Source organism: Carassius auratus, chromosome 17 (genome assembly GCF_003368295.1).
Source record: "Carassius auratus strain Wakin chromosome 17, ASM336829v1, whole genome shotgun sequence".
Lineage (NCBI taxonomy): Eukaryota > Metazoa > Chordata > Actinopteri > Cypriniformes > Cyprinidae > Carassius > Carassius auratus.
The window spans coordinates 20770472-20795900 of record NC_039259.1 but is presented as its reverse complement, the minus strand read 5'-3'; the positions used below and the strand labels follow the sequence as shown (position 1 = coordinate 20795900).

Below are 25429 nucleotides of genomic sequence, written 5' to 3'. Positions count from 1 at the left end.
TCATACAGAATAATTTTTTTTATTCATTTTACACTGATTTATACGATCTTAAGAGCTACAACAGCTAACAGAGCAAGCGATTACTCTCCTCTTATTGATTCGCGTCAGCTATGAAATCAGTGCAATATCATTAGTTTTTCAAAGCTGTCAATCATCTCACGTGAACCACGTGACCAAAAGGATGTCCTTCTGCAATGAAGCTGTCTGTGTCATTGCAGCCTGTATCATTGATAAAATATATGAAAGACGAAAGTAAAAAAAAAAAAATTGATTCCAGCTTGTTAAATGTAAATATATTCTACTGTCTTCTCTCCTCTGTGACAGTCAACTGAATATCTTTGAGTTGTGGACAAAACGAGACATTTAAGGACCATTCCTAGGCTTTTGGGGAAACACTGATCCACATTTTTCTGACATATTATAGACCAAACAACTAACCGATTAATTGAGGAAATATTCAACAGATTAATCGACTATGAAAATAATCCCAAATCCCTAATCATTGCATTGGAACCCCTGGATAAAAGATTTAAAAAGCTGTAAACTTTATAGATTTCAACCTTATTATTCCTTCTTGAGTCTCTTTAACAAGAACTTAGATTAATGTATGAATTGAATAGTGATTGTGTGACCTATATGAGGGAACAACCAGTGATACCCTTGGTAGTAATATCAAATGATAGCCTATAGCGATGTCATCAGGATATACACTGGCAGTGGCCCACCTTACCTTGACCATGATGTGGTCACCCAGAATTTATAGTTTCCCACCTCTTTTTTTACCACTACACCCCTGGGTGGAACTGTTCTGAAACAGTATTGTAAATACAACTTAACCACTGATTTCTAGTTGTGTCCTTTTTTGGAAGGCAAAACAAAGTAGTTTTGTTTTCACAACGAAACACAGCGTCTCCACATCATGGTGGCAACAACAGTACTACAGTGAGAATTAAAGATTCACTACAAGACATTTGGGAGGCGTTATGCAAATCTTCCCACATTGTGACGTAGATGTGGGGGCATTTTAGAATAAGCTGTTTTAGGACGGCGTGGTTGACTCTAAACTCTCATAAAGAATATTTATTTTGATTTGAGACTTTAGTCTTTGCAACTTTACAGATCTTCTTTATGCACCAAGAGTTTGTAAAACTCCGAACAGAAATGAGACTCATTTTATGACCCCTTTAAACTTTCAATTCATATGATCATGAACTTTTCAATGGTTTGGTTGGATGGTTTAAAATGATTAAAAGTTTTATTAAGAAATCATTATTATTTAATGCTTAACAGATCATTAGTTAATGTTTAGCTACAAATGTCATTACACTTTCGATTCAGATGATCGTGCACTTTTTCAAAAAGTCTACTATTGATTTGAACAAATTATACAATAATAACAAGCTTAATTGTTAATGCTATTTTTTACATTTACAAAGGATGTGGGAAATCAATCAATAAATGAATAAATACATTTAGATAGAATAAATACATTTTAACAGAATATTTATTAATTATTTGTCCATGTTTTCGCATTACTCAAAGTGCAAACTATTCCTCATTTGTAAATGTTTATAAACATTTACTAATCATTAGTACCTTGATATCTCCATTGCAAAATGTGTCCCAAAGGTCCTGAATTCACCCCATTTACACATCTTAACTAATAATTTATCGATCATTTATTCATGTTTTTGCAGTACCCAAATTTTATCAATAATCAATCAATAACTTTATCAACTTTTACAATCTTTATGGGCACTGGACTTTTAGCTGCTGTAAAAGTTTGTTTAAGGAGTAGTTTAGTTAAGTTTAGCTAAATGCTTGCTAAAGACATCACGCACACTGAAATTTGGGTGCAATTTTTTTGTTTTTTTTGTTTTTGACTACTGTATAGTGTATACCATGAAACAGGATATTCATTTAATCATATATCAACAGGAGAAAACAAACCTATTTTTCAAGAAAATATTTCATTTATAAAAGCAATGCAATATATACAGATTGAACCTTATTGCCTTACAATAATCAATTTGATCCCTGTTCAAGTTTGACTTTTGACCAACCCTTACACCTACCCATACAACTAAACCTGTCCCTAACCATACCATTATCATACCTCAATAGCAGCCAAAGTTTTGTGTATAAACCAAAGCTTTAAATCACTGTATAACATATATTAAAATAATTTGAATGTTTTCAAGAAATGTATAATTAATTGAATTGAAATTTGAATGTCATTTGTAAGCAAGATTACTTAAAGGTGCCATATGCAAAAATTAAGGTAAAACTATCCACAACATGACCTACACGCATCAAAAGAATGAGAAGAAATAAGGGTGATGATGTCATAAAAAAAATGTCAAGTTATAGTGCTGCAGAGATATCAACCTTAATTAGCATTAGCATTACTAGCCCCGGCCCGACAGGTGTCGGAATACCAGTTTCGGCCATGGGAGTTGGTATGCGGGCAACATAACCACCAGCCAACCTGCAATACACGAATAACTCGCACGGCTTGTGGGCGTGTACTTGAACCTGATGTCAATGGTGTGGAAAGTACAGCCCCCTACTTCATTTCAGTTCAGGGAAGAGAGAGAAATGATGTCTCAAGCCCTTGGCAAGAGACCCCTACCACCACCACCCGCTACAGGGAAACAACCGCGCTCGGAATCACAAATCAAATCCAATAAGGAGCCAAATCAGAGTAAACATCGGCACTGCTTTCAATCGCTGGAGACAACTGATGGACCATAAAGAAATGAGGCTCGACTCCGAACTTGCAACATTTCTAACAGTACGTTAGATGCTGTTAGTATTTCGCTAGAAGTTTGTTTTATATGTTTGTGTATTTGTTTTCGGGAAGTTATAACATAGCAATGTATCGAAGGCTGTTCGATAAACGTGCTAATGTTAGCGATGGCTAACCGTAGCTGCGTTTGATAATTAGCTAGCTATAACTTAACGTTACCCATTTTATTATATCATAACTAACCTGCTCCGTCTAGTATGTTGGTCTCCGTGTCCTCTTTGCTTCGTGGTTTTTCTGTGCATGAAAAAATTGATGTGTGGCGTGAAAGCGTGTGAAAAGAGTCAATTGCGTGTGTCTCACGCTGAATGCTTGAGAGTTGGCACATTAGTTCTCAAGCAGAATAAAGGACAGGTTGATTATTGCTGTTTAGCGTTTGTATTAATCTATGATGTGTCCCTGTTTGCGTACAGGGACATAAAAAATAAATTAAAAGTGATACGTGGACCAAATTGTCTGAGATTGTTCATTTTAAGTAAAGGATCCTAACACAACAATATTTAATGAGGTTAACTTATAACTCCTTGTGGTTAGTCTGCACGAGATCAACAAGCTTGTTTGCTTTGCGGCCGCTTTAAATACAAAATAAGCATTCGATCTACGTTAGAGCGTCTGAGCGCTCACAAATCTTTCTGCAGCATCGTGAGCAGAGCGGCAAGAGCGATTTTTGACGCTCTAGACGCCGGCGGTGTGAACGCACAGTTAGGCTTCGGCTATGGCTGTAGTGTTGTTGTGAAGGTAGGTGGCGGAGCATAGAGACTATGCCTTTTCTCGTTTGTTACTCTAGAGTAGACCAATTCACTTTATTGAGGCATACTGCCCCCATCTGTTATGGAATGTGGAGTATGACCTGATTTTTTTTTTGCCAAACATTACAGATGGCACCTTTAAATTAAATAATGACCTGTTATTCATTAGATAATGTTTAATAAGTACATTAACAAGAACATTATCTCATATTTCTAGCTATGTGATTATACTGTATACCAAATGAGTCATATGATGCTGTATGTGGTTTAAGATATATATATATATATATATATATATATATATATATATATATATATATATAAACATTATTTTCCGCATACTGTACATTATTGTTTCTCCTCTATGCCCATCTTACTGAAACACGTCATTTTTTTTTACAAAGCTCATTGGTCAGAAAAGTGAGGTGTGCTCTGATTTGCCAGTTATCCAGTGCATTGTGATTTGACAAATGCCTCAAACATGTGGCGGAAATGTTATCCCCCTCACCATACTGTGTTGACGTGTCCCTGCATGACAAGACAAATCAATAAAACCTATTACAAATGAGGCTAGTGGGGACATAAATACTGATTATAATGACTTAGATCTCTTATTACACATTGCGTTGCATATCGCGCTGAGTAAACAAAACCATGTCTGCATTTGTAATCAGAGAAACTATACATAATAAGCTCTACCCTACACTGCTCAAAACTTGCGTTTGAATCATCAGTTTTACATATGTAAACATATAACAGTCTGTGAGTCAGAAGTGCCAGACTGTCCTTGCAAATATGATACTACCCTACTTTATAGAAACAGATACCGGTTTCACAAATTCACCTTGCAGATAATAAAGCGAGAAGAATAGTATGCGTAATTGGTGTGCTGCCTAGGGAGAGGGCTCCAAGCTCGGCACCAGCCCGAACGCTGAACGCTCCCCCCAAGAATGGGTTGAAGATGAGGAGTTGGGGTAGTGGAGGGATGCTAAAAGACTAGAGAATGAAGGTAAGGCTGATTATTTATAGTGGTTCTCTCTCGTTGTGATTGCATGCATGGTCTGGTTATTGATAGTGAATTGACCACGTTGATTATCTGTGCATGCTCCTCCCGAAATTTGTTAATAAAACATCAAATTGTAGGCTACTCTTACAGGAAACAGTCTTTATCCTCTGTAAAATGCGTTGCACACATATTTTGGTTGAACTTATTCTGGAACAGTGTTGTTAAAATGGCGGTGGCGAAAACAGCGAGAATAAAATAATACGCCTTCTTTCTTTACATGACCATTTGGGCGGCGTTATGCAATTATTCCCAAATCATGATGTAGACATGTGGGGGCGTGTTAGAATGAGCCGTTTTGGCAGGGCGTAATTAACTTAACTTTTATTAAGTATATTTTTTTGTATTTGAGACTTTAGTCTTTGCAACTTTACAAATATTTTTTTAATGCACCAAGAGCTTGTAACACTCCAAAGAGAAAGGTAAACTTGAAATTGCTTCGAGTGACCCCTTTAATTAATGATCTGTTAACCATTATATAATGTTTCCTAATAGATTATTAATGAAAGTCATTATAAAGTGTTTCTTAATGGGGATAAATATTGTCCTTATTAGACTACATTTTGTGATGTCATGTCATGACACAAAATGAGGGACAATACCGGTATGAAATTGTACACTGGTTTAAGGTACATTATAAATGAAGTATACTTTACAACAAAAGTCCATTATCAATATCCAACGAATAGTGTTAAATGATGTATTGTTACGGTATGTGTCAAGCTTTTCCTGCAATATTGACACTGCTTATGTTTACACTACTTTTCATACACAAGAAGTGCCAGATGCACCTAAACCCTTGTAGCCTAAACATTCATGATACAATTTCACTTGGAATAAAATGAGAAATGAGAAAATCTGCAGTGCTGTGGACTTCAAAATATAAGCATACAGTGACCATTGTAAGTCTGCAAGTGCATATGAAGTATGTCTGTGTCAGAGATGGGACCAAGTCACACATGTGCAAGTCTCAAGCAAGTCTCAAGTCTTAACCTTCAAGTCTCAAGTAAGTTCCAAGTATTTTTTTCTTGGGCAAGTCAAGTCAAGTCCAGTCCAAGTCAAGTCACCTTATTATTGTAATTTTACCTGCAGAATCTGGTCTTAATAAAGTTAAAAGACAAGATATAAGTAACTGTCAGTAAATTAAAATAATTTGGATTTGCATTGTAAATACTCATGTTCAGTAAAATACATCATGGAATCAAACAAAATTGTAACTTCATAAAATTATTTATTTTTCACTTCTGCCAACAGTGTTTGAAATGTTTTACATTTTCAACATTGAGTCCATAAAACAAATAACAGCTAAGCATCCAACAGACTCCTCTCTGAACACCCCTCTCTCTCTTAAACACAGTTTACATACAACATTTTGTTGTATTTAGCAAAACTTTGTTACATTTAGCGAAAGTTTGGGCACCCTTTGCAGAATCCGTGAAAATGCGAGTAATTTTCAAAAAATAAGAGAGATCATACTAAATGCATGTTATATTTTATTTAGTACTGTCCTGAGTAAGATATTGTACATAAAAGATTTTAACATTTAGTCCACAAGACAAAAAAAAATGCTGAAATTATTAAAATAACCCCACTCAAAAGTTTGGGAACCCTTGGTTCTTAGTACTGTGTGTGGTCACTTGATGATCCTCAACTGTCTTTCTGTTTTGTGATGGTTGTGCATGAGTCCCTTGTTTGTTCTGAACAGTTAAACTGAGCAGTGTTCTTCAGAAAAATCTTTAAGGTCCTGCAGATTCTTCAGTTTACCAGCATCTTTGCATATTTGAACCCATTCCAGCAGTGACTTTATGATTTTGAGATGCATCTTTTCAGACTGAGGACATTTGAGGCACACAAACACAACTATTAAAAAAGATTCAAACATTCACTGATGCTCCAGAAGGAAACAAGATGCATTAAGAGCTGGGGGGTGAAAACTTTCAGAATTTGAAGATTAAGGTAAATTGTACTTAATTTGTGTACCGGGAAACATACAAGTATCTTCTGTTGCTTACGAAGGGCAGAACTAAATGGAAAAATATATATATTTCAACAAAATAAGACAAATTTGGCCATCTTCATCGTGTTCAAAAGTTTTTAATGCAACTGTAATATGCACTTCTCATGATTAGGTAATCACGGCAGCTGTAGTCTTATTCACATTTGTTTTCTGATTAATTGTTTTGCTCTATGAGACAGACAAGGTAACAAAATATTCGGGGCTTAAGCCCCCTTAGCCCAGCCCTAGCATTTTTTGGAACGCGTTTTTTTAACGGCCTGCTAGCGGATCGTGAGGGGGCGTTCACATAGCACGTCTTTTGCACGCGCAAGTTCATTATTTCCAATGTAGGCACGCGGTATGCGCGCTCATAATGGAAGCAACGCGGTGGCGACACGGACGCGTTTCCAGGCGCGTCCGCACCTCATCGAGTTAAAAACATCTCAACTTTTCAGAGAGCCGCAAGCGCACCGCAGGTCATGTGACAAGAACTAACCAATCAGCTTCATCCTTTCCCGTAACAACATTGAAAGCTCAGCCAAGATGAAGGAACATAGCTGTATATGGATTGCCATTTTGAAATAAATTTAGTAGCAGAGCTACTGCAAGCGATTTTTAGAGCTGCAAATCCATTTATCTTTTGCTGAAATTTCCACGTCTTCATGGAGAGAGCACGTCACGGAGAGAGCTCGTCATGGTAGCAACTGCAGATGCCTCAGGGGTGCAACTGCCCGAGCGCTTTAGAAAGAAGGAGAAAGTGGCGCACCCAGCGTTTTCCACGCGTTTTTAGGCATGAATTATTGAAGACAAAAGCGATGACCATCGGTAACCCTCAGGCTGACATGTTGAAGTGATGTGATGTGATATCTGATCTAAGTGGGCGTGGTGTGAGCCAGAAACTAAGCCTTTTTTGCAAAGGACTATATAAAGGGTTAATGGTCCCACCTAGTGATCAACTGTAAACATAACAAATGTTACCTCTTCCCAAAAGGGAAACCACAAACAATCAAGAATGCATGATTATATGGTGTCATGGCTTTGCAATCAAAAAATGTTGTTATAATGGAAGTCAATGGGGCAAAAACAGCCACCAACAACTAATTAGGGAGAAAAAATTTAAATCTAATGCTGCACAAAAACTAACAATGCATCAAAGCTAATTTTGTTACTAATCTTTGACATGCCCAAGACTGTGATAAAAGGTAAAAAAAAATATCCAGTCCGCAATCACTTTTTATATTGAAAATATGTAATTTTGTGTGTTTTTTATTCCAAATCAGTGACATCATTTATGAACTTGGTAATTAAACAATTAAAATCTTGGAATTTTTTAAAACATTTGGTAGTTTTGATCAGGACTGAGGTTGATTTAATAGAGTTATGCAAAAAAAAATTTGAAAAAAATATTTATCTGGTACATTTTTACAGCAGTTTAATTTAGTGGATGTTTTCATCCACAAACAACTCGAAAGGGTAGTGAATTTGCCCACAGTGTACCGTTGAGTTTTTGGAAAAAAATCTAAGCATTTTCCCAAAATATGGGTCAAAATAAGATTTGTCACCAAAAATCATTCCATTAGCTCAAACACAGAGAAAGTTGTGGCCAAAATAAGACTCAACTTTACCCCCTAGTGGACGAAAACGTCCCCAACAACGCACAAGGGTTAACTTCCAAGTAGAGCCCTGCACGGGCCTCAAATTTAGGCCCGAGCCCGGCCCTGGCCCGAGATGCTCAGGCCCTAGCCCGACCCGTGTCCGACAGCTCATCAGAATTATCAGCCTGAGTCCGGCCCGAGGCGTGTTTTTATTTATTTATTTATTTATTTTATTACACAGCGGAAGCCTGCCCTATTTGCAGCAATTAAAAAAGGGGTCAGTTTTGTGTTATGTTTTTTTTCATTTCTTTATCAAGTTAGTTTAGAAAAATGTTTGAAGCATTTAAAAAAAAAAAAATGACGATTAACGTTAAACAGCCGAGCCAACAGCAAGTAGCCTAAAACATATTTAATCTATTAAGCCTCTCAAATTAACGCTAATACTTTACTTGGCTACAATAAAATCCATAGATATAAAACACTTCAAGAATATCACACAGACAGTTAGTTTAATAAATGTTTATTTATTAAACCACAGTGAGTAAAATAAAATAAAAAAAATTAAATACTGAGGCAGGCTCGCAACAGCGCTCGCAAACCAAATGAGAAAAATGCCTACAATCTAAACAAATTAAATTAATTAAAAACAAACTTCCAGGTTATCTTACCTCAAAAATGTACCACAGAACATGTCCATTCTTTTTTTCCATTAGTTTCCAACAGTTAAACGAAAATAAAGTCCAGTCAAACGAAAAGTTAGAACAGTCTCTTACAGAGCATCGTGGAGAAAAAGAATAGGCTCCAGAGTGGAAGGTTTTAACCCCGTCCTCCTCTCTTCCCGCGGCACTGAAGACACGTTCGCTGCTGCTGCTGGCGGGACACTAAACACAGAGCGAACAGGTGCAGATGCAGAAATGCATGCTCGCCGCTACATGGCCAACTAGGCTATTATTAATACATTAATTTAGAGGCATGTAGCTACTACTACAATAAGTGAATATAAGTGAAGTATAATCGTGGGTCACGCTGACGGAAAAGCGTGCGTGCGCGCGTGAGACTGTCATGTCAGTATGTCAGTTTAACAGGATGAATTATCAGATTATGAAAGTTATGAGGTTATGAAATGTCTTTCTATATTTGTTTTTCTATCGTCGACGTCAACTTCTATTTTTTTATTTTTATTAATGTCTAAAAATATAAATAGAAGGATAACCCAAAAAGGCCCGAGGCCCGGCCCGCATGTGAGCTATAACGTGAAAATTGGCCCGAAGCCCGGCCCGAGGAGTATAAATAAGTCGGGGCCCGTCGGGCTCGGGCTGAAATGCAGGGCTTTACTTCCAAGTCCAAGTCAAGTCTCAAGTCATAAAAATAGCGACTCGAGTCGAAGTCACCAAGTCACAAGTCCCCATGTCTGGTCTGTGTTGATGTGACAGGGATGAGAAACGAGTAGATCCATTTGCAAGCTTTTATTGAAAGACGTGGTCATAACAGGCAAGAGTCAAACAATGGCAAACAGGCATATTGAGGGCAAGACAGAAGAGTAATCCAAGATGGCCGTGGTCGATCAGCGGCTAACAATATCCTGAGGATGAAGCAAACAGGAAAATACAGATAACAGCAATGGTCCATCCAGCGGCAAACAGAGTTTGAAAGAGCAAGACAAAAGGGTAAACTGAAATCACAGGCAAGAATCTAAACACAGGAATACAGGCAAGGCAAGACTTAATAAGAACTGGCTCCATAGAGTAGCTATAGCTGAATGAGGGATAAATGCTAAACAATACATGGGAGTGAAATGTGTTATTGTGGAATTGGTAGCAGCTGTGTGAGATTGGTTTCAGGTGAACTTGTGATTAGTGAATTGGAGCATGATAAATGTAGTCCAGGATGATGTGTAACAGTCTGTGTGGTGTGAGAGTCAATATATGGTAGGATGACCTCTGGTGGCAAGTGGATGAAAGTTCATGGACAAGATTTGTGACAGTGTTATTTGGGGCTGGGCCATTAATTTATTTACAAAATCCAAAAATTCACCCTAATCTGACATTCTTACACTTAACTCTGACACTCTACTGCACATCAGGTATGTAACGATGCCCCACGAGCCAGTTGAAAATGAATATGTGACGATTCAAATCAGTAGAGATATTAAACGAATTGCGTAACATTTGGGGGAGGATTTTAAATGAATGTATCTCTGAGGGGAACTGATTTAGAATAGTTTAGATTATATTTTATTTTCATTTTGACTATGTATAATGCATATTAAATCAGTGCTGTGCTGCCTTGCTGCTGTCAGAGCGTGAATCTGCGTTTGTTTTTCTGCATCTATCATTTTTATGTAGCATTATTTTAAAGTCAGACAATTCTTTTATATATTATACAATCTAATTTAGATTAAAAACTGATCATGCAGCATGTTTGCAGCATCTTTGTTTGGATCTTGATTAAAGGGGGGGTGAAATGCTATTTCATGCATACTGAGTTTTTTACACTGTTAAAGAGTTGGATTCCCATGCTAAACATGGACAAAGTTTCAAAAATTAAGTTGTACGTTTGAAGGAGTATTTTTGTTCCAAAAATGCTCCTTCCGGTTTGTCACAAGTTTCGGAAAGTTTTTTTTGAGTATGGGCCTGTGTGACGTTAGATGGAGCGGAATTTCCTTATATGGGTTCTAAGGGCACTTCTCCCGGAAGAGCGCGCGCTGCCATAGAGCAGAGCAGAGACATTCAATGACCAGAGCGAGAGAGCAAAATGTCACCAAAGAAGTGTGTTTTTGGTTGCCAGGGCAAGACAACCCTGCACAGATTACCAAAAAAAAAACAGCATTAAGGGACCAGTGGATGGAGTTTATTTTTACAGAGCATCAACAGAGTTGTGCAAGTGTTTGTGTTTGTTCCCTGCATTTCGAAGATGCTTGTTTTACAAACAAGGCCCAGTTTGACGCCGGATTTGCATATTGTTTATTTCTTAAGGATAATGCAGTCCCAACGAAAAAGGGTCACGATCGTGTGTTGGAACCGCAGGCGGTGAGTAAAACTGCTTCAAATATCTCTATGTTGTTAACTTAGCTACCGGCGCGTAAGCACATCAAGTAAACAACATGCGATATTGGCATCAAACTGCACTTCCCACATGTACACCTTTAAAAAAAGAAAGACGACATAAAGTGGAACTTAGTCATTTTCCAAAACCGCTAAGCAAATATATACAGTTTCAATACATACCACATAGAGACGTAGTCGTTGCTGTTGCTGCTCTTGTTCAATTTCAGCCTCGGGATCTGATTCTGGATCATAAATATACAGCTGAATCTGACTTTTAGCCATGGTTTGTTTTGGATGATGTTTTTTTCCTCACGGGAATATCACAGCTTCCAGACGCTCTCAACCACTTATAGATCAGTGCTCTCAACGCAAAAGCCTACTCGCGCTCGTGTTTCTTTAGCTCCGCCCACACGTCACTCCTCCAGCCGCTCGTGTTTTTCCGAAAAAAAATAAATAAATGGTACAGACTATCTTTCTCTTATAAATATAATAAAACTAAAGACTTTTTGGAAATATGAAGGATGCAGTACTACTCTATAGGTACTCAAGCTTAACAAGACATTGAGTGAAAATGAGCATTTCACCCCCCCTTTAAAATCCAGTGGTTGCTTCTAATTGTGTGTTCACACCACCGCCGGAGAGAGCATCAACATTGTATCTGGCTGCCCCACCAACAACGCTATAGAAAGATTTGTGGATGCTCTGACATAGATTGAATGTTTGGTATTTTTAAACTTTATTTAAAGGGGTAGAAAAGCAAACAAGCATGCTGATCTTGTGCAGACTGGCCACAAAAGAGATATAAGTTACCCTAATGAAATATTTAAAATCTAAAAGTAAGAAATTGATGGAAATAACTTAATTATAGATACATATATTATATTTTTTTTTACAAAATAACTGATTAAAATCCATTTGTGTGGTGTGGCTTTTGTGCTCATGATTAAGTGCTATTCTAATTTCGGTCAACATGATTTCACCAAGTTCAACATGTTCCTGGAACAACATTCAGAATTGAGGGAAAAGTTTTCTAGAAATTTCAGTTTTAGGCTTACAATCAAGCTTAGATGCTTCTTCAACCTTGTTATTCACCTATAATTTCCCTCTGATTTTAGAGATAAATTATGTGTAGGTTTTAGGGGTAGGTGCTGGGTTAGGTCATTTATTTGGACAGTAATGTCGATCCATGATCAACAAAAGATGTTGATCCAACAACATGTCTTGCTTGGCAAAATCATAGCAACCTCTAATTTCAATATGTAGTTAGTAGGACACGTTTACTAGCCTTGATCTTAAATTAACCTTAATTTGTGCACAGCCTACATTGCAAATTGCCCTTGTTGAAGTGTAGTCTAAATGCAATGGGTCAAATCTGTGTTGTTTTGAAAAACTATATGGCATTCCTACTGAAAAATAGCTCATTACAATAAAGTTGACCTGACTTTAACTCTCCTCTAAGCCTGCACCATCCAAGACGAACTCACGTCACTGCTCAAATGAATGACTTCCGGCCACTTTGATGCTCTCACCAGCGTTGGAGTGAACACATGTTAAATGAATGGAAATAGAACAGGCAAAGCCTTAGTTTGTATTATAGTTTGTTTATATAAAGATATTTATTTTATTTTTGCTGTTTATTTATTTAAATTGGGGTTTGTTTTAAAATTTTATTTTTTAAGAAATGTCCAAGCAATAATAAAAGGACATACTCTATTTTCATATATAATTTGTTCTAAATCTCTTTTTTTTTTAAACAAACAAACAAAAAAATAGTAAATAAAAAATAGGGAGAACATAATATTGAGAAATCAGTATAGTGCATCGTATGACATTGTGGGTTGAGTGAATTGTTACATCCCTACTGCACCTGTGTCCTTTATCTTTTGTTGAATTTGGTTTGGTTGGGACTATAGTCATTTGGTTAAATTACTATATAACTTTTACTTTTACATCTGTGGTCATGAAGTTATTTGAAAGTTTTAACTCACCTTAAGGACATCACTTGTCCCTTGTTGTAGCCCCTTAAATTTGTTTACATGTGACTGCACTACGTACATCCTTCAACATCTCAACAGACCAGGGATTTTTGTGATAGTCTTGTTTATGGACTTCACCTGTACAAGCAGCATTGGCACCCCCCTGGAATGTGTGCTATCCACGCTGCTCTTCTCCCTCTACACCAGTGACTACACCTCTACAGACCCCTCTGTTCAGCTCCTGAAAATTGCAGATAACTCATCTGCCTCATCCAGGACAATGATAAGTCTGCTTACAGAGAGAAGTTTAAAGAGTTAGTTGTCTGATGCAGTCACAATAACCCGAACAGCAATGTGCTCATTTGGGTTCCTGGGCACTACAATCTCAAATAACTTGGAACACTCATACAGTTGCTGGTCATATAATTAGAATATAATCAAAAAGTTGATTCATCTCACTTATTCTATTAAAAAAGTGAAACTTGTATATTATATTTATTCATTATACACAGACTGATATACAGTCGTGGCCAAAAGTTTTGAGAATTACATAAATATTGGAAATTGGAAAAGTTGCTGCTTAATTTTTATAATAGCAATTTGCATATACTCCAGAATGTTATGAAGAGCGATCAGATGAATTACATAGTCCTTCTTTGCCAATTAAAGTTAACTTAATCCCCCCCCAAAAAAACCTTTCCACTGCATTTCATTGCTGTCATTAAAGGACCTGCTGAGATCATTTCAGTAATCATCTTGTTAACTCAGATGAGAATGTTGACGAGCACAAGGCTGGAGATCATTATGTCAGGCTGATTGGGTTAGAATGGCAGACTTGACATGTTAAAAGGAGGGTAATGCTTGAAATCATTGTTCTTCCATTGTTAACCATGGTGACCTGCAAAGAAACGCGTGCAGCCATCAGTGTGTTGCATAAAAATGGCTTCACAGGCAAGGATATTGTGGCTACTAAGATTGCACCTAAATCAACAATTTATAGGATCATCAAGAACTTCAAGGAAAGAGGTTCAATTCTTGTAAAGAAGGCTTCAGGGCATCCAAGAAAGTCCAGCAAGCGCCAGGATCATCTCCTAAAGAGGATTCAGCTGCGGGATCGGAGTGCCACCAGTGCAGAGCTTGCTCAGGAATGGCAGCAGGCAGGTGTAAGCCCATCTGCACGCACAGTGAGGCGAAGACTTTTGGAAGATGACCTGGTGTCAAGAAGGGCAGCAAAGAAGCCACTTCTCTCCAAAAAAAAAAAAAAAATAAGGGACCGATTGATCTTCTGCAGAAAGTATAGTGAATGGACTGCTGAGGACTGGGGCAAAGTCATATTCTCCGATGAAGCCCCTTTCCGATTGTTTGGGGCATCTGGAAAAAGGCTTGTCCAGAGAAGAAAAGGTGAGCGCTACCATCAGTCCTGTGTCATGCCAACAGTAAAGCATCCTGACACCATTCATGTGTGGGGTTGCTTCTCATCCAAGGGAGTGGGCTCACTCACAATTCTTCCCAAAAACACAGCCATAAAGAATGGTACCAAAACACCCTCCAACAGCAACTTCTTCCAACAATACAACAACAGTTTGGTGAAGAACAATGCATTTTCCAGCAGGATGGAGGACCGTACCATAAGGCAAGTGATAACTAAGTGGCTCGGGGACCAGAATGTTGAAATTGTGTGTCCATGGCCTGGAAACTCCCCAGATCATAATCCCATTGAGAACTTGTGGTCAATCCTCAAGAGGCAGGTGGACAAACAAAAACCCACTAATTCTGACAAACTCCAAGAAGTGATTATGAAAGAATGGGTTGCTATTAGTTAGGATTTGGCCCAGAAGTTGATTGAGAGCATGCCCAGTCGAATTGCAGAGGTCCTGAAAAAGAAGGGCCAACAATGCAAATACTGACTCTTTGCATAAATGTCATGTAATTGTCGATAAAAGCCTTTGAAACGTATGAAGTGCTTGTAATTATATTTCAGTACATCACAGAAACAACTGAAACAAAGATCTAAAAGCAGTTTAGCAGCAAACTTTTTGATAACTAATATTTATGTAATTCTCAAAACTTTTGGCCACGACTGTATATATGTTTATAACTGACAACTAAGGAAAATCCCAAATTCAGTATATAAAATTAGAATATAACTTAAGACCAATACAAAGAAAGGATTTTTGGAAATCTTGGCCAAGTAAAAAGTATAAAAATGAAGTATTAGCATGTACAGCACTCAATACTTAGTCGGAGCTCCTTTAGCCTGTATTACTGCAGCAATGAGGCAAGGAGTTGATCAGTCTGTGGCACTGTTCAGGTGTTGAGAGAGCCCAGGTTGCTCTGATATTGGCCTTCAGCTCTTCTGCATTGTTGGGTCTGGCATATCGCATCTTCCTCTTCCCAATAACCCATATATTTTCTATGGGGTTAAGGTCAGGCGAGTATGCTGGCCACTTAAGAACAGGGATACAATGGTCCTTAAACCAGGTACTGGAAGCTTTGGCACTGTGTGCAGGCACCAAGTCCTGTTGGAAAATGAAATCTGCATCTCCATAAAGTTGGTCAGCAGCAGGAAGCATGAAGTGCTCTAAAACTTTCTGGTATACAGCTGTGTTGACCTTGGGCCTCAGAAAACACAGTGGACCAACACAAGCAGATGAGATGGCACCCCAAACCATCACTGACTGTGGAAACTGTACAATGGACCTCAAGCATTCTTTGTGAATCTCACAAACCCACATTTTTGAATGGGTTTTGTTTCACAATCCTTATTATCCTTTTATCAATCCTGTTATCCCTATTGATTGTACACTTTTTTCTACCACATCTTTTCCTTCCCTTCACCTCTCTATTAATGTGCTTGGACACAGAGCTCTGTGAACAGTCAGCCTCTTTTGCAATGACCTTTTGTGCCTTGCCCTCCTTGTGCAAGGTGTCAATGGTCGTCTTTTGGACAACTGTCAAGTCAGCAGTCTTCCCCATTGTGTAGCTTACAGAACTAGAATGAGAGACAATTTAAAGGCTTTGCCGGGGTTTTTAGTTAATTAGCTGATTAGAGTGTGGCACCAGGTGTCTTTAATATTGAACCTTTTCACAATATTCTAATTTTCTGAGATTTTGAATTTGGGATTTTTCTTAGTTGTCAGTTATAAACATCAAATATCAAATAAATAAACATTTGAAATATATCAGTCTCTGTGTAATGAATTAATATAAGATACAAGTTTCACTTTTTGAATGGAATTGGTGAAATAAATACACTTTTTGATGATATTCTAATTATATGACCAGCACTTGTATAGTCTTAGTTGTGAAAAAGGCCCAGCAGTGGTTGTATTTCCTTCACTGGCTTGGAAAGCTCAACCTGCCACAGATGTTTAAAATCACCTGGTAAAATCAAAAGAGCTGGTAAAATCACTCTGAAACCCTAGTGTGTTATGTGTATGCCAGGTTAAAGAGTTGGGTATTTAATTTAGATTTAAATTAACAGAGTGTACCTGCCTTCCAAATAATGCTAGGTAGATTGTTCCAGAGTTTAAGTGTTTAAGTGTTAGCTTAAAGTGATGAAGGTGACCACACAGTCTCTGGGCCATGCAGTGTCCATGCTAGTGGTCCAGGAGTGCAATCTCTTGCTGTGTCTTAGTGACATGAAGGAGCATGATTAGGTACAGTTCCTGAATGCTCCTGTGTCACAGATCAGCTTTTTCAATGATGCTGTCGAGAGCTTTGCCCAGCAGTTCTCATGGGACAGAAGCAGACTGAGGCGATCAAACACATCATGCACTGGAGTAAACCTGCTGCTTCCACCCTGGCCGCAGCCCCTCAGCCTGCTCATCGCCATGGGTGCCCCATTGTGGCCGTCCTTGCTCCCATGCAGTTGCCTTCCAATAGACAGTGTCGTCAAGCCGGTCACATGCGAAATGCCCAGCACATCCAGGTGTCCGCCAAACACAGTGGAAAAGAGCAGGTGTTGGGATGGGGGACCCAGAGATGGAGGAGACTGCTCATTGTGAGATGGTGATTGCACTACTCTCTACCCCGGAGGAAGGCCAGGAGAAGAATCTTTTGTTTCATTAAATTTTTGTTCTGCTGCAGACCCACCAGCCAGAGGTACCAAAAACTTAAATAAAAGAGCAGGGTCCTCGGTCACTGGGTCTCAAGAGGATGAGAGTGTTAACCATGCATAACAGGATAATTTCCTCTTCTCTTGCCAGTGGGCAGCAGTGGGTTGGCCAAAAGTACCCCTCCTGACCATTCCTGGAACCAGGTAAGGGCTGTAGCACTCAAGCCCCACTCCATGTTGTCACACACCAGCAGGGGCGATTCTAGGATTTTTTCAACTGGGGGGCACAAGAGGGGCCACGATTAATACAGAGGGGCCAATCTTGTGTTGTTTGAACTGTATATCCAAATAATTTCAAGAGTTCAGAAACCTTTAAAATCAGTAATAAACAGTGATACCCTATTATATTTTAATAGCAGTTCACTAGCTAGGACCACGCCACAAACCAGCTATGCAACTGGGGAAGAGTAGAAAGAGGTGAAGGGGTCGAGGGACTGGGATGATGGTTAGGTTGATCAGGGAATCTTGAATTGATGGCTCAGGGAGACTCAGGGTGGGGGTACCGTCTCTAGCGTATATTTAGGCCAGACAATGAGGACCCCCTGATACAACCTGATAGAAATATAATGTGGGATAAGGTTGGTTGAATGGATGAGAAAGGGAGGGAAGGGTGGGTTCTCGAGAACGAGACTAGCAGAGTGGTGTGAGGTGGAGGTTTGGAAGTCAGTATACATGGAGGTTTGGAAGTCAGGTGATTGTTTGAGGCGTGGCCCTGCTCCCGAACTTTAGTTAACCTTGCTTAACCCCATTTATTCACTGCTCTAAATCAAAACAATCAAATACAATTTGTATTAACTTTTCACTTTACAAAAGTGAAAGAAAAACTGTAATAAATAAAATAATCCAATATATGAATAGTGTACAACTCACAAATAATAATAATATAATTTATTTATAATAGCCTTATATAATATATATATATATATATATATATATATATATATATATATATATATATATATATAACAGCCTTATTTATATAAATGCAGAATAACAATAATAATTCATAGAAATAAATACACAATTAATTAATTAATATAACTAATATAAATTTAATATAATTTCATTATATGTTTTTGTTTATTATCCACATCCCATTCAATTTGCATAGCAGCAGTTGCAGTAAATTTGCATTGATGAATAAACAAAATCAACTTATGTCAAGGCTAATTAATCTTGAGCATATTGATTTAAAAATACCATATATCCATACTTTGTTAGAAAGCTACTTGTTCAAAAAGGTAGCTTTAATTTAACATGTAAAATATGTGGATCCTATAAAACAGTTTAGAATAACTTAATTAGTCCAGTGTTATTTTAGTATTAGTTATTTATTTTGCTATTTAATCATGCATTAAATAATTACGTATGATTTTTTTGAGAATGTTTCTGGGTGTCACCAAATGACGTTTTGTCAATAACTTCTGTGAAGGGAGGGAGAGAGAGCTTTCCAGGGTTCAGACAGCAATCGCGGAGCACCATGGTGATTTAGAGCGGCAACTGAATTTATTAGGAATCTACAGACGCAAATAGACTAAAGGTGTAGAAAAATAAAGACCTATATGTGTATTTTCGACTTTTTTTTCACCACAAGTCTGAAAGAAGACATGTTACTGAAAACAAACAGCCCCAAATCTCAAAATTGACCAGTAAAAAAAACGATGTTTTTGCATGTGTCTCACCCATATAGACTTAAAAAAAAAAAGTCTCAAGTGTGGAGCGTTAGATAAACATTACACGATTTGTTTCGTCACCTCACTTGAGTGAAAAAAGTTGCTAATCGACTGCATGATTCAATAATGACTTTATTAGAATTGCTATTATAGTTTTTTTTAAACCATTGCTTTAAATTGCGTTGTTGCCTATATCGGCGCGTTCGGCCGAAAAAAAAAAGTAAATCGTAACGCAGTAAACCCCTTTTACATTCAGCATCAGAGGAGCATAGTAAATATAATGATTAGCATCTTGGTCTGCTCTAGGAGATAACATCGTCATCGAACCTGCCTGGTCTGTCTTACACCGAAAGACGTTAACGTTAGTACCAAACACTTCTTGCACTGCAACAACTCGCTAATCGAAAAACATAAGCTATTTAAAATAGGTGCTTTTTTCTTTGGAAAACAGCAGCTCGCTATTCTTGGTCCTCGTTGAGAAGCATCGCGACGCAATCATGAGTTATTTACTAAACTGAAAGATTATAATTTGAATTTGTGAGTGACAGACAAGTAGAAGGGTGGGGGCACACTGGGGGGCCAATCAGTTTTCAGGAGGGGCCAGTGCCCCCATGGCCCCTCCCCTGGCTACGCCACTGCACACCAGGCTGTCATAAGTCTTAAGCCGGTCTCCTGCATTCCCTCCGGCACAGGGAGGAATCAGGTGAGTATTACACTTTACACCCAGACTCCACCCTCTGCCGTAACAGGCACCTGGCCGAGTCCTGCGACAGTACGTGGATAGAACTCAGAGCTTTTGAAACTGAGAATAGATCTTCATCTATTACGGAGGACAGCAGAAAGGGAAGGCTGTCTCCAAGCAGAGGATGGCCCACTGGATAGTGGATGCCATCACCATGGCCTATGAAGCACAGAGTGTATGCTCTGTGAACTCAGTCTGCATGCTTACTAAATTAGAGGTGTCGCATTGTCCTGGGCACTGACTCGTGGTGTCTTGCTAGCAGAAATTTGTAGAGCTGTGGGCTGGGCTACTCCTAACATGTTCGCTAGGTTCTATAGTCTGTGTCAAACCGGTTTACACCTCTATTTTCACCTCAAACAGGTAGTGGTAGTCTCTTCACCATCAAATATCACTTCTCTTCATTTTGAATAATTAATAAATATAACGACATTCATAAAAAGGGCTTTTTTTCAAGTTGGATTTCAAAAAGGTTTGAAGATAGGACACCAGTGGTGTAATCCTAAATTTAAAAGTTTTTAGGATATATATATATTTTTTTCCTTGGGTTAGAATAATTATGTAATACCCTATCTGTAGTTAACATAAAATAATGCACTAAGAAAATGTAGTTCTATAAAAGCTTTCGTCCTAAATTAAGTCCTAATTGAAATCGCCATGGTTAAATAAAATATTTTAAAGGATTCTAAATTTAAGATCTTTCTGTAATATGTATTTTTACATGCAGAAGCCAATCTCTGTGTGCAGTGAGAGTTGCCCTCCAGGCACTAGGAAGGCTTCACAAAAAGGAAGGCCTGTCTGCTGTTATGACTGTATCCCATGTGCAGAGGGAGAAATCAGCAATGAGACTGGTAATCTTCATTCCATCTTAAAGTTTTGAAAACTTGTTAGTTGCTATTTTGCTGTTCATTAAATAAATTATTTTCCTTACCTTCCTTACCTTCTCTAACTAGTAATTACATCTTCATTTACAGATTCAATTAACTGCAAGCAGTGTCCAGGGGAATACTGGTCTAATGCTGAAAAAAATAATTGTGTGTCAAAGAATTTAGAGTTTCTGTCACTCACAGAAGTTATGGGTATAGTCCTTGTCTTTTTCTCACTGTTTGGAATAGGAATAACTGTACTGGTGGCCATCCTATTTTACAGCAAGAAGGACACCCCCATCATAAAAGCAAACAACTCAGAGCTGAGCTTCTTACTGCTCTTCTCATTGACTCTGTGTTTCCTCTGTTCACTCACTTTTATTGGACGGCCTACTGAGTGGTCATGTATGTTGCGACACACAGCATTTGGGATCACTTTTGTCCTCTGTATCTCCTGTGTTCTAGGGAAAACAATAGTAGTGTTAATGGCCTTCAAGGCTACACTTCCAGGAAGTAATGTCATGAAATGGTTTGGGCCTGCACAACAACGACTCAGTGTTCTTGCCTTTACACTCATACAGGTCCTTATATGTGTGCTTTGGTTAACAATATCTCCTCCATTTCCCTACAAAAATATGAAATATTATAAGGAAAAGATAATTCTTGAGTGTAATCTGGGTTCTACTATAGGTTTCTGGGCTGTGCTGGGTTATATTGGCCTACTTGCTGCTTTGTGCTTTATTCTGTCTTTTCTTGCTCGTAAGCTGCCTGATAACTTTAATGAAGCCAAATTCATTACATTCAGCATGCTGATATTCTGTGCTGTATGGATAACATTTATTCCAGCTTATGTCAGTTCTCCTGGAAAATTTACTGTAGCTGTGGAGATATTTGCCATTTTAGCTTCAAGCTTTGGTTTACTATTCTGCATATTTGCACCTAAATGTTATATCATCCTGCTTAAACCTGAACAAAATACAAAGCAAAACATTATGGGGAAAACAACATATAAGTCCTACTGAAAAAAAGAATTTTATATCACATATTTTTTCTGAATTATTTCTTCAAAGACAACTCAAATTGGTGTTATTGATTCTTTACATTTGCAATTTCACAGGTTTTAGGCTATTGTGCTTAGTGAGTTTGATTTAGTGGGCTAATTGTACAACCTTATTGTACTTTCTATGTATATAATGAATATCATGCAGCTGTCTTTTTTTTTAGACATATGTTTATTTTTTATGTTTTTCTCTTGAGAAAACACATCAGACATGCCTTCAGTGTGACTCTACAATCTTCATAGTCATGAAAATAAAGAAAACTCTTTGAATGAGAAGGTGTGTCCAAACTTTTGGTCTGTACTGTATATTATATTCCTTCTAAAAGATGCCTGCAAATAACTACTATCTGGAAAACACAATAGGATCACATCATTGTCTGTCTGTCTGTCTGTCTGCCAAAGACACTGATCATACCTGCTATGTAGATTGCATCAATGGTTTGCATAATACAAATGACACAAATATCAGTTTCCAAAGATACGCATAGAAGGAAGTTGTTGTATGTTACAAAGTTAACCCTCAAAAACATGCACTGTACAGCAGGCAGTACAATATTTTTTATATTGGTTTTCCATATATATATATATATATATATATATATATATATATATATATATATATATATATATATATATAAACTTCTAACAGTAGCATAGAGAACAACAGAGCAAGACTGAACCGGGATTCACACTTCGTCAAATTGTCACGCACCTACAGCAATTCTGAGAACAGAGAAAAACTGAATAACATAATAGATAAAAAGAATAAAATAAAACTACACTACACTATATATTTTTTCAATTAATTAACATTAAGATGATAAAACTGCTAGCTCAGCATACCTGAGCCCTACCCACTGATCTATATATATAACTGGATCGCTCATCGTGTTCTAAACTGCCAACAGGCAGTGAAGCCACCGGAAGTGTTCGATCCGCCATCTTACTAATCCCTACCAGCAGAGAGCACCATTGAGTTACATTCAAACTGCTGTCCTAAAATAACTCGATTTGAAGCTAATCAGTCAAACAGGACTCGTTTTTATGCTATGTGTAATAAAGTAATGTGTACTTCAGATGTTATCTGCAGTGTTTACAGTCTTTTGGGGCAGTATAAGCAATATATTTAAATCGTGTAGGTGGGTGTGTCTGCTGCGCACTGACGACACAGGTAACTGATCAAACACAAAAATGCCTTATTTCTTTATGAAATTTTTTTTTTTCAGGAATTATTAAACATGAACGTATTAGTATCAGAAATGGATTTTAATTGGATTTCTGAAATCCGTACTGTATATAGTCAGTTATATCTCTGAATAAATTCAGATTTCAGAACAAACACTTTTTCATTTGTTATATGTGTTGAGGTCGTGTCCGTCTGATGTTTATTATGTTCATGATGCTCACTAATGTAATGAACGTAGCTTTTTAATAAGTAGGGGAAATTCCCGACATTTAAAAAATAACCGTTTACATGCCTAGGGTGTTCGCATCGTAATAATGTACAGAGATACTTCATATTTATAAACGCTGACTTGTTAGGTGATGTTTTCTCATTAAAATCATACAAATTCCTATCAATTCAATGGAACCTTTTCGCACACTAGGGATTACCAATATGGTGGCGCGGCGGCTTCACTTTAAAGAACCACACAGATGGGAAATCAAAAATTACCTGTATTACAGTGTATGATGGAGCTGTCCATCTGTGTAAACAATGTGCAAATAATTAAACCAAAAAGTACACGAGTTATAAAGTTATTGGCTTCTAAAGTAAGGAGTCGACTCTGAATCGCTGAAACGAGTCGTTATAGATTTCAAATCTTTTGCCCATCTCTATGTACATCACTAGGAGCACTTTGCATAATAATCTCTGCCTACCGTGTTGGGAGAAACGGAACTCTGACCTGCCCCACCCCCACACACAGACGCTCTGTTTGGTGGTTGTCGAGGAGACCGTTTGTTTTATTTTCACTGCCAAAGAATGAAGATCAGAAGAACCAATGGCTAAAATTGATTTTCACCACAATACCAGAGCAGTACAACAAATCCCTTTTGTTGTGTTCACAACATTTCACTGATGACTGCTTTTCTAATCTCGGTGATTACAGCGGGATTTTCAAAGCGTTTGGCCATAAAAGATGGTTCATTATCAACTTTATTTAGAACAACGAGCATCTCCGAATCACAACGCGAAGTATGATTATGAAGTTATGTGTCTGTTTTCTCCCGAGCGTCTTATCAGTATGTGTGCTGTCTGCAGCCTTTGTTTGTGCTGATCGTCATGTACAAACACGTCATTAAAATGAAGTGTAACTCCGTGAATACTCAACGAAGAGACATGAGAGAGATATCTATAGAAAGCTTGACATGTCTACTTTAAAACTAAACAAGTGCTGCTAACAGATATTCTGTGATAAAAGTAATCCATATGAAAACAACGCGATGTCTGTTTTTCATGTCTCCCTTCATTATATCCAATGTGACCACGCCCCCGCGCTGAACGCGCTAGATTCAAACTGAAGCGCGCGGCTTGAATACACCCACACAGAAGAAAAAGCAGCGAGACTGTTCAAGTTTTTTTATTTTACTGTTTGCTTCGCGATGAGAGGAATAAGACATGATTCACCCCAAACAGATGCTAACGCATAGTTTACCGTGGAGGTGTGTGCGGAACAACCAATCCAAACTGGTTATGTTAGTTGACCAATCAGAACACAGTATGCTACCCAAAGGTGGGGTTTAACGAAACTGAATCTTTTGAACAGCTTCGCGCGAACCGTTTGGGGATCTCTGAGAATTGAGGTAATTTTAAAATGATATTTTGACAAAATGACAATGTTTTTTAACCTTGGATGGATTTAACCCCTTTGAGTGCAAACATCGCTGACGGCCCCAGTTTATTATTGTTTCACTTTCACAGCACATTAAACATCACTGTCTTACTTCATCTGGACAAACTGTGCATCAATGGAAAGTTTAAAGACTCAAGCTTCGATATTTGACCAATATTTTGATAAAACATTGTTGCAGTGACAGATATTTAGTGATTTATGTCAGGAGTGCAAAATAATAAATCCGTATTATGCCACATTTTGAATAGAAATTAACAACTCCCTCATATTCAGTCACGTCAAGAGCGGTTTATTTGTGTTCACATAGACTCACTGAACAGCGTCAATAAGGATTTACAGACCAAAGATGCATATCTGCGGAGATATATGGATATATTTACTGATGTTTACTTCATATTTCTTCAGACAGAATCGTCATTTCTATTCATTTTCCACGGATTTACGCGATCAGATGATAAACAGCCTCTCCCAGCGATCTGTGTGTGCGTGCAGTAGTCACAGCTCGTGCGGTGTGTGACTCAGACTCTGATTGGGTCTTTCAAACGTCAATCTGAGAGTGTAATATCTGGACACCGCCCCATCGTGTCACATGCTTCCTGCACACTTCCTGGTAGTTATCTGGCCAAAACAACACTGAAACACCTCTGTACACACAAAATATCCGAATAATAAACCCGCGATTACGATAGTAAAGCTTGGTATGAGAATTTCTTGAGATCTGGGGCGTTTTTATAAAAAAAATCGAAAATGTACATCGGAAATGCTAACTTGTGCAGCGATGAAAAAGGCTACAAATAACATATTTTTACAACAGTAAACGACCAAATTCCACCCCTGATCGCTAAAGGAAGTTATTATAAACACTCGATCGGGGTTTAAAGTGAGTT

The 25429-nt window shown here is 37.9% G+C and overlaps 1 protein-coding gene across 1 annotated transcript in view; it reads left to right on the top strand.

Moving 5' to 3' along the window:
- Positions 1-21649, top strand: part of LOC113117922 (extracellular calcium-sensing receptor-like) — a 41142-nt gene extending 19493 nt beyond the window's left edge. The window contains exons 5-6 of the mRNA XM_026286826.1: positions 20489-20612; positions 20736-21649. Of these exons, the coding sequence (XP_026142611.1) occupies positions 20489-20612; positions 20736-21649 (1038 nt within the window). The remainder of the gene's footprint in view (positions 1-20488; positions 20613-20735) is intronic.
- Positions 21650-25429: the final 3780 nt, after the last annotated feature.